The 13796-nt window shown below is 37.6% G+C and overlaps 1 protein-coding gene across 1 annotated transcript in view; it reads right to left on the bottom strand.

Moving 5' to 3' along the window:
* Positions 1-13796, bottom strand: part of SNX2 (sorting nexin 2) — a 53599-nt gene that overhangs the window by 23870 nt on the left and 15933 nt on the right. Inside the window, exons 3-6 of the mRNA XM_005557620.4 lie at positions 11233-11396; positions 9177-9243; positions 8992-9035; positions 7511-7652 (exon numbers count right to left, since the gene is read on the bottom strand). Coding sequence (XP_005557677.2) covers positions 7511-7652; positions 8992-9035; positions 9177-9243; positions 11233-11396 — 417 coding nt within the window. The remainder of the gene's footprint in view (positions 1-7510; positions 7653-8991; positions 9036-9176; positions 9244-11232; positions 11397-13796) is intronic.

Genomic DNA, 13796 nt, shown 5'->3' with positions numbered 1-13796 from the left:
GTAATCCATGAATTTGTTATGTTTTCTCTCCTGCAGATTATAAGAGCATGTTCTTGTTTACTTATCATAGCTAGTTTTATAATGGTTGAAAGAAAAAGCTCTTTCACAGAGTCATTTATAACTTCAGATTTAAAAAATAAGTCATGTTAATTATTTCTGTATGGGAAATTTAATTTTAGACTGCAGATTTTTCTCTTTTATTTTCCTGTTCTTTTTCCTTTCAAAAATGTATTCTGTGGAAACAAAGTATTGAATATATGCTATACCATGAAAGAACCTTGAAAATATGACTCTAAGTGGAAGGAATTTGTCACAAAAAAAAAAAATCATCTACTGCATGACCCCCTCTACAAGAAATGTCCAGAGTAGGTAAATATTTAGAAAAAGAAAGTAAATTAGTGCCTGCCTAGGGCTGGGGAGAATAAGAACATTAGGGGATGATGGCTAAGGGATCCCAGATTCCATTTTGGGGTAATAAAAATATTCTAAAATTGACTGTGGTAATGTATGCACAACTCTTAATATATTAAAAGCCAGTGAATTGGATACCCTTTTTTTTTCTTTTTCGAAACACGGTCTCATTCTGTCACCTAGGCTGGAGTGCAGTGGCATGATCACAGTTCACTGCAGCCTCTCTATATTCCAGGCTCAAGCAATCCTGAGTAGCTGGGACCACCAGCACGCACCACCATACCCAGCTAATTTTCTGTAGAGACAAGGTTTTGTTATGTTGCCCAGGCTGGTCTCAAACTCCTGGGCTCAAGCAATCCAACTGCCTCAGCTTCCCAAAGTGCTAGGATTACAGGCATGTGCTACCACACCCAACCTAGACACTTTAAATGGATGAATTATATGGTATGTAAATTATATTCCAATAAAGTCTTTTAAAAATGGATTATGTAAAACCATACAATTCTTCAGTTTGGTACATTTTCAGTTTGGCACAGTCATTATTAATCACCTATTAATGTTTTGTTTAAAATTCCAATGGAATGCAATGGCTTGAAAAGGAAAACTTAAGACACCTAAAGCTACCTCTGACTGAACTACCGGATATGGGATGTGAATTGTTTCACAAACTGTATTTCCCTGAAAAAAAATCTCACCACTAGGTTGTTCTTCACTGAAGTTAAAGACCTTCTATCCATTCTACTTTTTAGAGGTAATCGTTAAGGGACATTGTGACCAATAAATAAATAAATAAATACAACCCCAAACAACCTACCTTAACCAGTTAACTTTTAATACTTTTCAACTTTGTTCTTTTCTAATAGTTTAAATGGAATAGCGTTCTTAAGCCAATGAAGGTCCTACCAAAGTAGTAAGTTATGTGCTAATGAAGACTCTTCTCCCTTCAGTGGCAGTTATAAAGCTTCCCAGCAAAGAGAAGTTATGACTCTTTTTCCACGCCCCCTGCTCTAAGTGTAAGTTACTTGAAAACCACCAGCTATGTAATTAGAAGTTCAAAGATCAATTTGTCACCCACCTTTAATAATTGTTCAAGACTTTACCATACTTTGAAGAAATTGTTTTGCTTGGCTTCATATTACTATTTGACTACATTTATTTTTTTCCTGGCAATTTCTCTATATATAAACTGTATTACATGTAGTTGCCTGAAATCCTTTTTGGAATGGTGGAGTGTGTGTGTGTGTGTGTGTGTGTGTAAAATTTTAAACAGGCCAGCCGCTGTGGCTCATGCCTGTAATCCCAGCACTTTGGGAAGCCAAGGCTGGCGGATCACGAGGTCAGGATATCGAGACCGTCCTGGCTAACACGGCAAAACCCCGTCTCTACTAAAAATACAAAAAATTAGCTGGGCGCGCTGGCAGGCAACTTCTCTTTGCTGGGAAGCTTTATAACTGCCACTGAAGGGAGAAGAGTCTTCATTAGCACATAACTTACTACTTTGGTAGGACCTTCATTGGCTTAAGAACACTATTCCATTTAAACTATTAGAAAAGAAGTAGTCCCAGCTACTCAGGAAGCTGAGGCAGGAGAATAGTGTGAACCCGGGAGACAGAGCTTGCAGTGAGCCACGAGAGCGCCACTGCACTCCAGCCTGGGCAACAAGAGCGAGACTCCGTCTCAAAGAAAAAGAAAAAAAAAGAAGTTTTTTTTTTTTTTTTTTTTTTTTGAGACGGAGTCTCGCTCTGTCACCCGAGCTGGAGTACAGTGGCCGGATCTCAGCTCACTGCAAGCTCCGCCTCCTGGGTTTACGCCATTCTCCTGCCTCAGCCTCCCAAGTAGCTGGGACTACAGGCGCCCGCCACCTCGCCCAGCTAGTTTTTTGTATTTTTTAGTAGAGACGGGGTTTCACCGTGTTAGCCAGGATGGTCTCGATCTCCTGACCTCGTGATCCGCCCGTCTCGGCCTCCCAAAGTGCTGGGATTACAGGCTTGAGCCACCGCGCCCGGCCAAAAAAAGAAGTTTTAAACAACTTAATCCACGTTAAATGTATTTCAGTTGGGTGTGGTGACTCATGTCTGTAATTTCAACACTTCGGGATCGAACCATCCCTGTAGAGGGGGGATGGTTTAAGCCCAGGAATTTGAGAGTAGCCTGGGCAACATAGTGAGATCCTATCTACCAAAAAAAAGAAAAGAAAAAATCAGCTGGGCATGGTGGCAAACCTGTAGTCCCAGCTACTACAAGAATAAAATAAATTGTATTCTTGCTCTGATACCCAGGCTGGAGTGCAGTGGCTTGATTGTCGTTTACTGCAGCCTCAAACTCCTGGGCTCAAATGATTCTCTTGCCTGCCTCCTGAGTAGCTAGGACCACAGGTGCACATCACCATGACCAGCTAATTTTTCAATTTATTTTTTTTGTAGAAATAGGGGTCTTACTATGTTGACCAGGCTTAAATGTATTTTAGATGATTCTACAATAACACAAGCATTATGTTATTTTTAAAAATTGGAAAGTTTTCTATTTTAGGTAAAAAATTCAAGCAAACTATAATTGTGGTGAAATAACCATATTGAAATTAGGATGCAGAATAGAATCATGATTAAGAATAGAGGGTCCGGAGTTAGAAAGCCTACATTCAAAGCTCAGCTCTGTCACTGACTTGGACCATGTTACCTAACCTTGACTAACCTTTGTTTCCTTGCCTGTAAAATAAAGACAATAAGTTAACCTCATAAAGTTGCTGAGAGGATCAACTGATAGAATGTACATGAAGTACTTACCACAGTACATCAGCACAGTAAGCATTCAGTGAATGTTAGTTATTCCTACGCTTTAATCCAGGGGTCCCCAACCTTAGGTCATGCACCAGTACTGGTCCATGGCCTGTTAGGAAGTGGGCCACACAGCAGGAGATGAGCTCTGCTTCCTGTCACATCCGCAGTGGCATTGGATTCTCAAAGGAGTGTGAACCCTATGAATTGAGCATGCAAGGGATCTAGGTTGTGTGCTCCTCATGAGAATCTAGTGCCGATGATCTGAGGTGGAACAGTTTCATCCTGAAACCATGCCCCACCCCAACCCCATCCGTGGAAAATTGTCTTCCATGAAACCTGTTCCTGGTGCCAAAAAGGTTGGGAACCACTGCCTTTTTTTCTTTTTTTTTTTTTTTTTTGAGACGGAGTCTCACTCTGTCGCCCAGGCTAGAGAGCAGAGGCGCAATCTTGGTTCACTGCAACCTCTGCCTCCCAGGTTCGAGTCATTCTCCTGCCTCAGCCTCCCGAGTAGCTGGGACTACCGGTGCATGCCACCACGTCTGGCTACTTTTATTTTTATTTTTTGCATTTTTAGTAGAGACGGGGGTTTCACCGTGTTAGGCAGGATGGTCTCGATCTCCTGACCTTGTGATTCACCCGCCTCAGCCACCCAAAGTGCTGGAATTACAGGCATGAGCCACTGCACCTGGCCAGGACCACTGCTATAATAGGCTAGGCTGGTCAGATACATGGATAACATAAATATATCTGTGTCACTGTCCCCTATTAACATCTGGAGCCAGTCAGAATCAGTAACAGAAAAGGATGCTCTTAGGATTTAGTTTCTAACTTCTACTTTGAATTTACACGTGGTATTTATCATACTGTAATAATTCATGGAACACTGAAGATTATTAAGGCAGAAAAGCAGTTGGAAACATAATGACCTTAGGCATGAAAATTTAGTTTTTAAAATTTTTTTGTCAACATATAAGGATTAACTAAGCATATACAGCTACCAAAATGAGATAAAATAATATGTTGTTTTACCTCTTTTGGTATGTAAAAATGTTGCATAATGAAGTCAGAAAAAGACATTAATAAAAAAAACTATGATAAATAAAACTTAAGTTCTCTACAGAGATAACAGGATGCCAAAAATACCACAATAGTTTAGAGTAGAAGAAATACGATTATTAAATTATTAGCAGTTCTAAAGTAGAAGAAATAAGATTACTGGCCGGGCGCGGTGGCTCAAGCCTGTAATCCCAGCACTTTGGGAGGCCGAGGCGGGTGGATCACGAGGTCAGGAGATCGAGACCATCCTGGCTAACATGGTGAAACCCCGTCTCTACTAAAAATACAACAAAAAACTAGCCGGGCGTGGTGGCGGGCGCCTGTAGTCCCAGCTACTCGGAGGCTGAGGCAGGAGAATGGCGTGAACCTGGGAGGCGGAGCTTGCAGTGAGCCGAGATCGCGCCACTACACTCCAGCCTGGGTGACACAGCGCGAGACTCCGTCTCAAAAAAAAAAAAAAAAAAAGAAAGAAATAAGATTATTAAAGATTAGCGGTTCTAAAATACAGTTCAGAATACCTGGAGGGTTTCAGAGACCCTTAAGGGGGACAGGTGGGTGGGTACAAAGTCTATTTTCATAATACTAAACTATTATTTGGATTTTTTTACTCTCATTATTTCATGAGTGTTCAGTGTAGTTTTACAAAGGTAATATGATGTGTTATTTCAAAACAAATTGAGTGCAGAAGCAGATATAAGAATACAATTATCCTCCATTAAGCCAGAAATTAGAGATTTGCAAAAATGTAGAAGAAAAAAAAGTAAGCTACCCTTATTAAATTTGTCTTGCAGAATTTATTTCACAAATGTTTCACATATGATGAGTTTATTGTTATTTTTAAAACAATAAATAAAAATTTTTAAATGTTTTCAAAGGAAATGTCCATAAATATAGCCCACATAAACAAAAGTTCCTTAGGGTCCTGAACAAATTTTAAGAATACAAAGGGGTCTTGAAAGATCAAAAAGTTAAAGAACCACTAAACTCAATTTTTGAATTAAAAAAAAAAAAAAGAGGCCGGGCGCGGTGGCTCAAGCCTGTAATCCCAGCACTTTGGGAGGCCGAGACGGGCAGATCACGAGGTCAGGAGATCGAGACCATCCTGGCTAACACGGTGAAACCCCGTCTCTACTAAAAAATACAAAAAACTAGCCGGGCGAGGCGGCGGGCGCCTGTAGTCCCAGCTACTCGGGAGGCTGAGGCAGGAGAATGGTGTAAACCCGATTGGCGGAGCTTGCAGTGAGTTGAGATCCAGCCACTGCACTCCAGCCTGGGCAACAGAGCGAGACTCCGTCTCCAAAAAAAAAAAAAAAAAAAAAAAAAAGAATATCACAAATTCATCTAAATACGTTAGGTTTTGAAACCATAACAGGTACTAATAACATTGCTTTATAAACCTAATGTTTAAAAAAGTAAAAACAATAATTTAAAAATCAGTAAATTTTGGCTGAGCATGGTGGCTCCGGTCTGTAATCCCACCACTTTGGGAGGCCAGACAGGAGGACTGCTTGGGGCCAGGAGTTTGAGACCAGCTTGGGGGGAAAAAAAAATCAGCAAAATTCTTTTTTTTTTTTTTTTTTGAGACGGAGTCTCGCTCAGTTGCCCAGCCTAGAGTGCAATGGAGCAATATTGGCTCACTGCAACCTCTGCCTCCCTGGTTCAAGTGATTCTCCCACCTCAGCCTCCAGAGTAGCTGGGATTTACAGGCAGGAGCCACCATGCCCAGCTAATTTTTGTATTTTTGTAGAGACAGGATTTCACTGTGTTGGCCAGGCTGGTCTTGAACTCCTGACCTCAGGTGATCCACCTGTCTTGGCCTCCCAAAGTGCTGGGATTACAGGCGTGAGCCACCATGACCAAGCCAAGATCACACCACTGCACTCCAGCCTGGGCAGCAAAGCGAGACTCTGTCTCAAAAAAAAAAAAACACTTTCAGATTAATCTAAGTATAAAGAAAAGTAATGGTAGTGCTCACTTCGGTAGCACAAGTACTAAAACTGTGAACAATACAGAGAAGATAATTACTTTAAAGGGAAAAAAAAGAAAAAGGTAAATAAAAACGTATGACTGAAAAAGCATTGAATAAAATACTACAAAATTTTGAGATGACAGATGTCTGTTAATGGTGGGCCTATGGAGGTTTCCTCCTCTTTTGTAATTTTCTGCAGTTTCTTAACTAAGTCTTTATTGCTTATAGAAATACAAATGTGGCCAGGTACAGTGGCTCACGCCTGTAATCCCAGCACTTTGGGAGGTCAAGGCAAATGGATCACAAGGTCAGGAATTCAAGATCAGCCAGGCCAATATGGTGAAACCCCGTCTACACTAAAGATACAAAAAACATTAGCCAGGTGTGGTGTTGTGTGCCTGTAGTCCCAGCTACTCGGGAGGCTGGGGCAGGGGAATCACTTGAACCCAGGAAGCCAAGGTTGCAGTGAGCCAAGATCGCACCACTGCACTCAGCCTGGATGACAGAGTGAGACTCCATCCCCCACCCCCCCCAAAAAAAGTAGAAGTGTTTTTAAACTCTAAATTGAGGTACGAAATGAACTAAGATGAGTTTAAACAGCTCTTATATGAGCCAAGGCTAGTGTATAGCTGAGGGTCTAACACCTCCATCCCTTAGAAAAATGTTAACATATTAAGAATAAGTATTCTCTGATTGTGACTCAGTAAAATGGTAATCTAATGACCCTAAAAGGTTAGGGTTTCCAACTGCTTTTAACTTGGTGAATTTCAACCCCAATTTTTTTTTGAGACTGAGTCTCACTCTGTTGCCCAGGCGTGATCTCAGCTCACTGCAACCTCCGCCTTCTGAGTTCAAGTGATTCTCCTGCCTCTGCCCACCAATTTGCTGGAATTACAGGCACGTGCCACCATGCCTGGCTAATTTTTGTATTTTACTAGAGACAGGGGTTTCACCATGTTGGCCAGGCTGGTCTCGAACTCCTAACCTCAAGTGATCTTCCCACCTTGGCCTCCCTAAGTGCTGGGATTACAGGTGTGAGCCACCACACCTGGCCTCAACCCAATATTTAACATTATTGTATTACATAAACAAAAATCCTCAAGTGTTAGAAAATAAAACTATTACCAATACATTCTTCAATCCATGCATGATTAGTATAAATGAAATATTTAAATTCAGTTATCTCTATGCATTATAAAATGTTGACAGTGAATGATTAAGAAATCCACAAATCTATACAGTTAAAACTGAACTAGTAACAGTAACAAAAATTAATTTTTGAAAAATTTGTGCTTACCTACTATACTCTTTTCTGGAGCTGGTGGCACAATATAACCAACATGTAAATACTTGCTTGCTAATTTGCTGTGCAAACCAAGAAAGTCACTGAATCTTCTTTTCACTGAAAATTCACTCTTACTGAACATGGAAAGAGATGTCTACAAGTGAAGAAGAGGCATTTCAAATTTTGAATAGTAAGCAATTATTCCACAAGTTAATGTTACACATAATTGTGAACACACACATATATCTACTTTGAAAAACAATGCAGAGTATCTAACTAATGTGGTATATAGGTTTCTAACTAAAAAAAACCTAAACCATAGATTTTACAGAACCTTAATAGGACAAAAAAGTATTTGCATTATTCTATCTTAACTGATCTTATTCACTCTATGTATGCTAACAATTCTTAAATCTTTACATCTGGCCCAGGTATCTTTCAAAGCTTCAGTCCAATATATCCAAATACCCCTCTACTTAAATCTCACTGGCACTTCAAACTTACCCTATTTCCCCCTGCTGGAACATAAGTTCTATAAGATGCCGCCCTTGTCTGTATTGTTTACTACTCTACCCCAGTGCTTGCAACAAAGTTTGACACCATGGTAGGTGTTTAATGAATATTTACCCAATTAATTAACAACTGTCCTCCCCATCCTCACCGTGTTCCTGCCCCTGTTGCCTTTCTGCATGGATTACTCTCACAGCTGCAAAGTCCCTCTAGTCAATAACCTAGGCATCCCTCTCCTTCCTCATCACTTACATCCAAGTCCGGTCAATTCTACCTCCTAGGTAACTCAAAAAGACACTTACTTCACTCATCTCCAGAACCATTTTCTTAGTATAAAGTATTACTGCTCACAGCTAGAATTGCTGTGACAGACATTCTCTTTTAAGATTTGAAGGGATACAATCCTTTAATCATTGCAGTGTCCCTTTAACTGGAAATCCTGACCTCTACTTTGACCCTCCCAATTCATACTGAGGCCAAAGAAATATTTCTAAAACAAAAACCTAATTGTGCCACTCTTCTCTGAACTTCTTTAATGGCTCTCCATTATACTTAGGATGAAGCTAAACTCCTTAAAATGTGGCTGCTCATAATACACGAAGTCTTACTGCTAAACAATTCAATCATGCATCACTTCTAAGAGATTCTAGAAAGCACAATGCTTTCCTGACTTTTGGCTTTTGCACAAGCAAATTCCTCACCTGGAACAAGCATTCTTCTTCTTCCCTTACTCCTCCCCATCATTTTCCACACCTATGTCTTGGCTTGGGCATCTTGAGGTCTGAATTAGGTCCCATCCTGCATACTCTCACTGAACACTACATATCAAACCACTCACAACTCATTGTACCTATTTCTTGGCAATCTTTATTAGATGGTACCCTTTATAAAGACAGGGATCAATTCTACCTCAATCATAGCCATATCCTCATACTACACATAATGAGGGCTCAATAGTTTTTTTAAAAGCACAAAAAGCTCACCTTTGTTGTTACTCTATATGCCATATAGGCATTCATGCCATCACCTACAAAAAAAGTCAAACACTACTATTAAAATCACGTGCATAAAAATAAAACTCATTTAATACTATACTGATGAAGAAAAACAATACTAAACCAACAAACTAATAAAAAGCAAATACAAAATATCATAAATATTGACTCACCAACTTTCTCTGGATCTGATACACCAATTTCTATGTCAAAAATATCCCCATTTGCTTCTTCTTCAATCTAGAAAGTATAATTTATTTTTTGGCATTAAAAATTATAATTTAAATTATTGTCATGACACTAATTTTTATCATCTATTTTCTGTAAGAGTCACTGTCAAAACAAATAATTTAGCCACCCAGCACTTCACTTTTGAAAAACAATAAAAACTTTCACATTTCCTGACTTCACAAACAAAATACACACACACACACAGACACGATAAAGACCATCTGGAGAAGTAACAAGTTTTTCTTTTTTTTTAAAGACAGAGTCTCACTCTGTTGCCCAGGTGGGAGTGCAGTGGCTCAATCTCAGCTCACTGCAACCTCTGCCTGCTGGGTTCAAGCAATTCTCATGCCTCGGCCTCTCAAGTAGCTGGGATTACAGGTGTCTGCCACCACACCCAGGTGATTTTTGTATTTTTAGTAGAGACAGGGTTTCACCATGTTGGCCAGGCTGGTTTCGAATTGCTGACCTCAGGTGATCTGACCACCTCGGCCTCCCAAAGTGCTGGGATTACAGGTGTGAACCACTGCGCCCAGCCCAAAATCTTGTGTTAATTCCTCAGATGCAGAAAAAAATGTTTTAGTCTTTTTGTACAAATATTGTGGGATTTTTTTGTTCTATATACTGAATCTTGAGATTCAGATTATTAAAAAATTATCTCTTTAATTAATTTTAATACTAGCATTTTTCAAAGTTCTGTCTCTACCCCTTAATACCAAGGAGGTAGGTACTCATTACTTTTATCAGTAGAACCTTACATACCAGCAGAAGTGATTATACTGAAAAGCAACTTTAGTATCAAGATTTCTCGAATTATCTAATAAACACATGTTCTTCTGGAGGCCAAGGAAAGCATTATAAACCTCAATGAAAAAGCAGTAAGTGGGAAAAATGATAACCCTATGTCGAGACTTCAGAGAAGCCCTTGTAAATGCCATTAAAAATAAGCAATTCAAACATTAGCTCTGCAGGAAAGCTTTGTTATCCTCAAGCACAAAGTTCAGAGATTATTCAACTTTGCAAATTTTTCGAGGCAATTATTAATAGTCTAACAGTATCTAAATGAAAAGTGTTTTGAACCATAATTGTTTTATTTCAAGGTCGTCTTCTTGTACAGATATTTTTTAAGTAAAACTTTAAAAAATCATTACATAAGAGTATATAAATTTTAAGTGTACAGTTCAATAAGTCTTCACAAAGTGAACACATCTTTGTAACCAGAACCTAGATCATAAATAAGCATCATCACTACAGCTCAGGAGGCCCTCTAATGCTTCCCCTCCAGTTACAACCCATTCTTTACCTGCCAAAATAACCACTACCCTGACATCTAACACTGTACCTTAGTTTTACCTGTTTTTAAAGTTCATATATTAGAACTACATCAGTGTTCTTTTATGTCTTATTTCCCTTAATATTATGTTTGTGAGATTATTCATATTTTTGTATGTGGTTATTTGATCATGGTCATTTTAATGACATTATTTCCATGAATGACTTTTAAATATATAATTTTGCCATTGAAATAACCTCATTTTTCTTTTCCAAATTCACCTTGTCAGAAATTACTGCCAAATCATGAGAATGTTCTTTAACTGATATACATCCTCCCTTCTTTTTCAATAGCAACCTTTAAGTATTAATAGTATTTATTACAAATTTTATCAAATAAATTTACACAAAATACCACTTTATTGTGATTAACAGTTTTCAAAGCACTTTTATATATCATCTGACCAACAGAGAAACCCAGGGAAACACACGCTATTATCATAAAATCAGAAATGACAAACTCCTTCACTTAACAAGGTAAATGATACACCCAGGTCACTGGGTAGAGTGGGGGAGATGGAAGCCAGATCCCATAACTTATTTAGTCCAAAATTCTTTTCCCAAAATGTCTGAAAGGCTTTGATTAGAAATGACTAACAGCAGAGTGATGTTGGGTGGGGAAAAAAAGATATATATTTACATATTAATTTAGAATACATTTTCCTGTACCTCTTCCCTGGATCTATCAAAGATCACGGGAGCAGACATACTCTTTGATTCAATTCTAGGAGCAATTAGTGTTGTAGGAGTGACAGGTGTGACTGCAGGAGAAGGTTCCGAGGATAGGATAGGTTCCCTTTCAGGGCTGTCCAAAGAAACTTCTTCTGTGGCTTCTAGACATAGATTAAACAAGTTAGTTAAGAACACTGGCAAGCAAACCCCCAATATTCTACATAGCAGTTAATGGATTATAAAAAATATTTTTATATTACCCACAAATAAAAAATAATATCATTTAAAAATAATTGTGACAAAGGAATTTTATGCATCCTTCCTTAGTTATTTACCACAACTTTAAAATCAACTGTAACTTTGTTGGTTTTAGAAAGAATCCTATTAAGTTAGCTTAATTATACTAGTGGTAGGGATAAGGCTGAAAGAAAAGCAATGATGTAGATGATTCCACATTTGTGTTTGGATTTGTAACATCTTACACTTGCGGTAACTTACCTTTCAAATATTTATTTACACTAATATTATGATTATTTTATACATATAAACACAAATTTTATGGTGGAAGTCTGCCCACAACTATTTTAACTTGGATTAAAAACTGGTTAGGAAAAGCTACAAAGTTAGTAATCTAAAGCAATTAATTGCTAAAGATTACTGGATATTAATTGGATACACAAATATGATACAAAACAAATAGGTGTTTAGGTTTTAAACTAAAATGCCCACTCACTTGAAAAATCTAATACTAATAATATTTAAAAAATCAAACCAAATCAATACTGAATGTCTACAGGCTACATAACATTGTGCTAAGTGCAACGGAAAAACACACAAAAATGTAAAATATCATACCTGCCCTCAGAGAGTTTATAATCTAGTTGGGGAAAACAAGACATAAGCATGTGGGATGTTAAATAATAATAAAAGACTTAAATAATAGCCAGGCAAACAATGAAAAGAATGTTATAAGACATGTAATTGCTACATAAGCTATAGAACAAACACTGCAATTTGAGTTGAGACAGGAGACAAAAATCAAGAACAGTTTACAAAATGGATCTGAGAAGACTGAAATGGGTAGAGAAAAAATGAAGGAAGAATGCAATGAAAATGGAATAATAGCATATGCAAAAAGCAGAGCCAGGAAAGGGAAAATTACAATTGATGGCCATACCCACAACTTTGCTGGTTTGTAGAATTGATACTAGGAAAGGAAGGCAGGACCTCAAGGAAAACACAGGACCAGGCCAGTGGTTTCTAACCTGAGGTTCTTAGATTCTTAGAGGTTCAAGATGGTGGTAATGATAGTCAGTGAACCATTTTAATCTTAATACCTCAAGCTATAGCAGTAATAGCATATTTACCTGAAATAAGGTTATACATGTCAACATTTTATCAAGCTATGTTTACTGGTTATCTCATATTGATGAGATCCTTACTTAGTATAAATGATCTCTTTTTCATATTAAAAGCGAAAATGATCAATAACTAAAAATCTTTCAAACTACCGTAACCAGAAGAAGGAAAATGGACTATAGATGTTGAAACAGGATATAGATAAGCCTACCAAAACAAAATAAAAGCTTATATGCAACTTTAGGCTGTGATGATTAATGGTATTTATTACTCTTTTTGTAAAGTAATGAAACCAATGAGTAATACGATAAAGTAAAAAAGCAGTATATCAAAGCTACAAGTGTGAGATCTTTACAACAATAAGCAAAACAGCAAGCACCAAAGAAAACAAAAACCCCAGAATCTGAAAGAGACACTGCTATTTGGCAACAGACTCACAGGCAAAATATTGTGAGAGATAGTAACTTTACTGAGAAATCAGTATAGATGAAGTCATTTAAACTTTTTAATAACATTTTACTTTACTGATACTGAGTTTTGTGTTATTTACACTAACAGGCTGCTTCATTCAAAAACTGTAGGATTTAGATTCAACATACTAATATATAATCTGACTTAAATTTTCTTCATGACACCTTTTAGCTTAATTAAACCAATATATTACAAATTCACAAGGTTTAATTTAAAGCAGACCTAAAGGTTCAGGAAGATGCTTCATAGGTGCTAACTATAAAGATTAAATGTTCCTTGGAGACATGCTTTGAGACATGTATAAACAGATTATGTCAATGTCACTACAGCAATATCTATATTCTTTCCTTTGGTATAGGAGGAACAAATCAAGTATAGTTTTCTCATTACTGAACAATAGTTTTCACCATCCCAGTAACATATGCTGCTTCCTATTACAGTTTCCTAGAACCATACTCCTCCATAGAAGGAGGAATGCTACACCTGTTAAAATGTATTATAAATAAGAACCAAGTGTACTATTCATTCATTCATACAAAAATCATCAGATTAGGTCTTCAGTCACTTAATGATGTCATTATGAAATACAGCTGAGTTTAAGATGAAAGCTAAAGCATAGAAAAGGTTTCTATTTTTAGGTTAACAAAGGAGACAGATGACTATGTTTATTGTTCTTTAGTTACCATCTCCTCTTTTTTTAAAACAAACACTGATATTCACCATATTTGATT

This window comes from Macaca fascicularis, chromosome 6 (assembly GCF_037993035.2).
Source record: "Macaca fascicularis isolate 582-1 chromosome 6, T2T-MFA8v1.1".
Classification (NCBI taxonomy): domain Eukaryota; kingdom Metazoa; phylum Chordata; class Mammalia; order Primates; family Cercopithecidae; genus Macaca; species Macaca fascicularis.
Note: the sequence above shows the minus strand (reverse complement) of the source record. Positions and strands in the feature narration are given on the sequence as shown.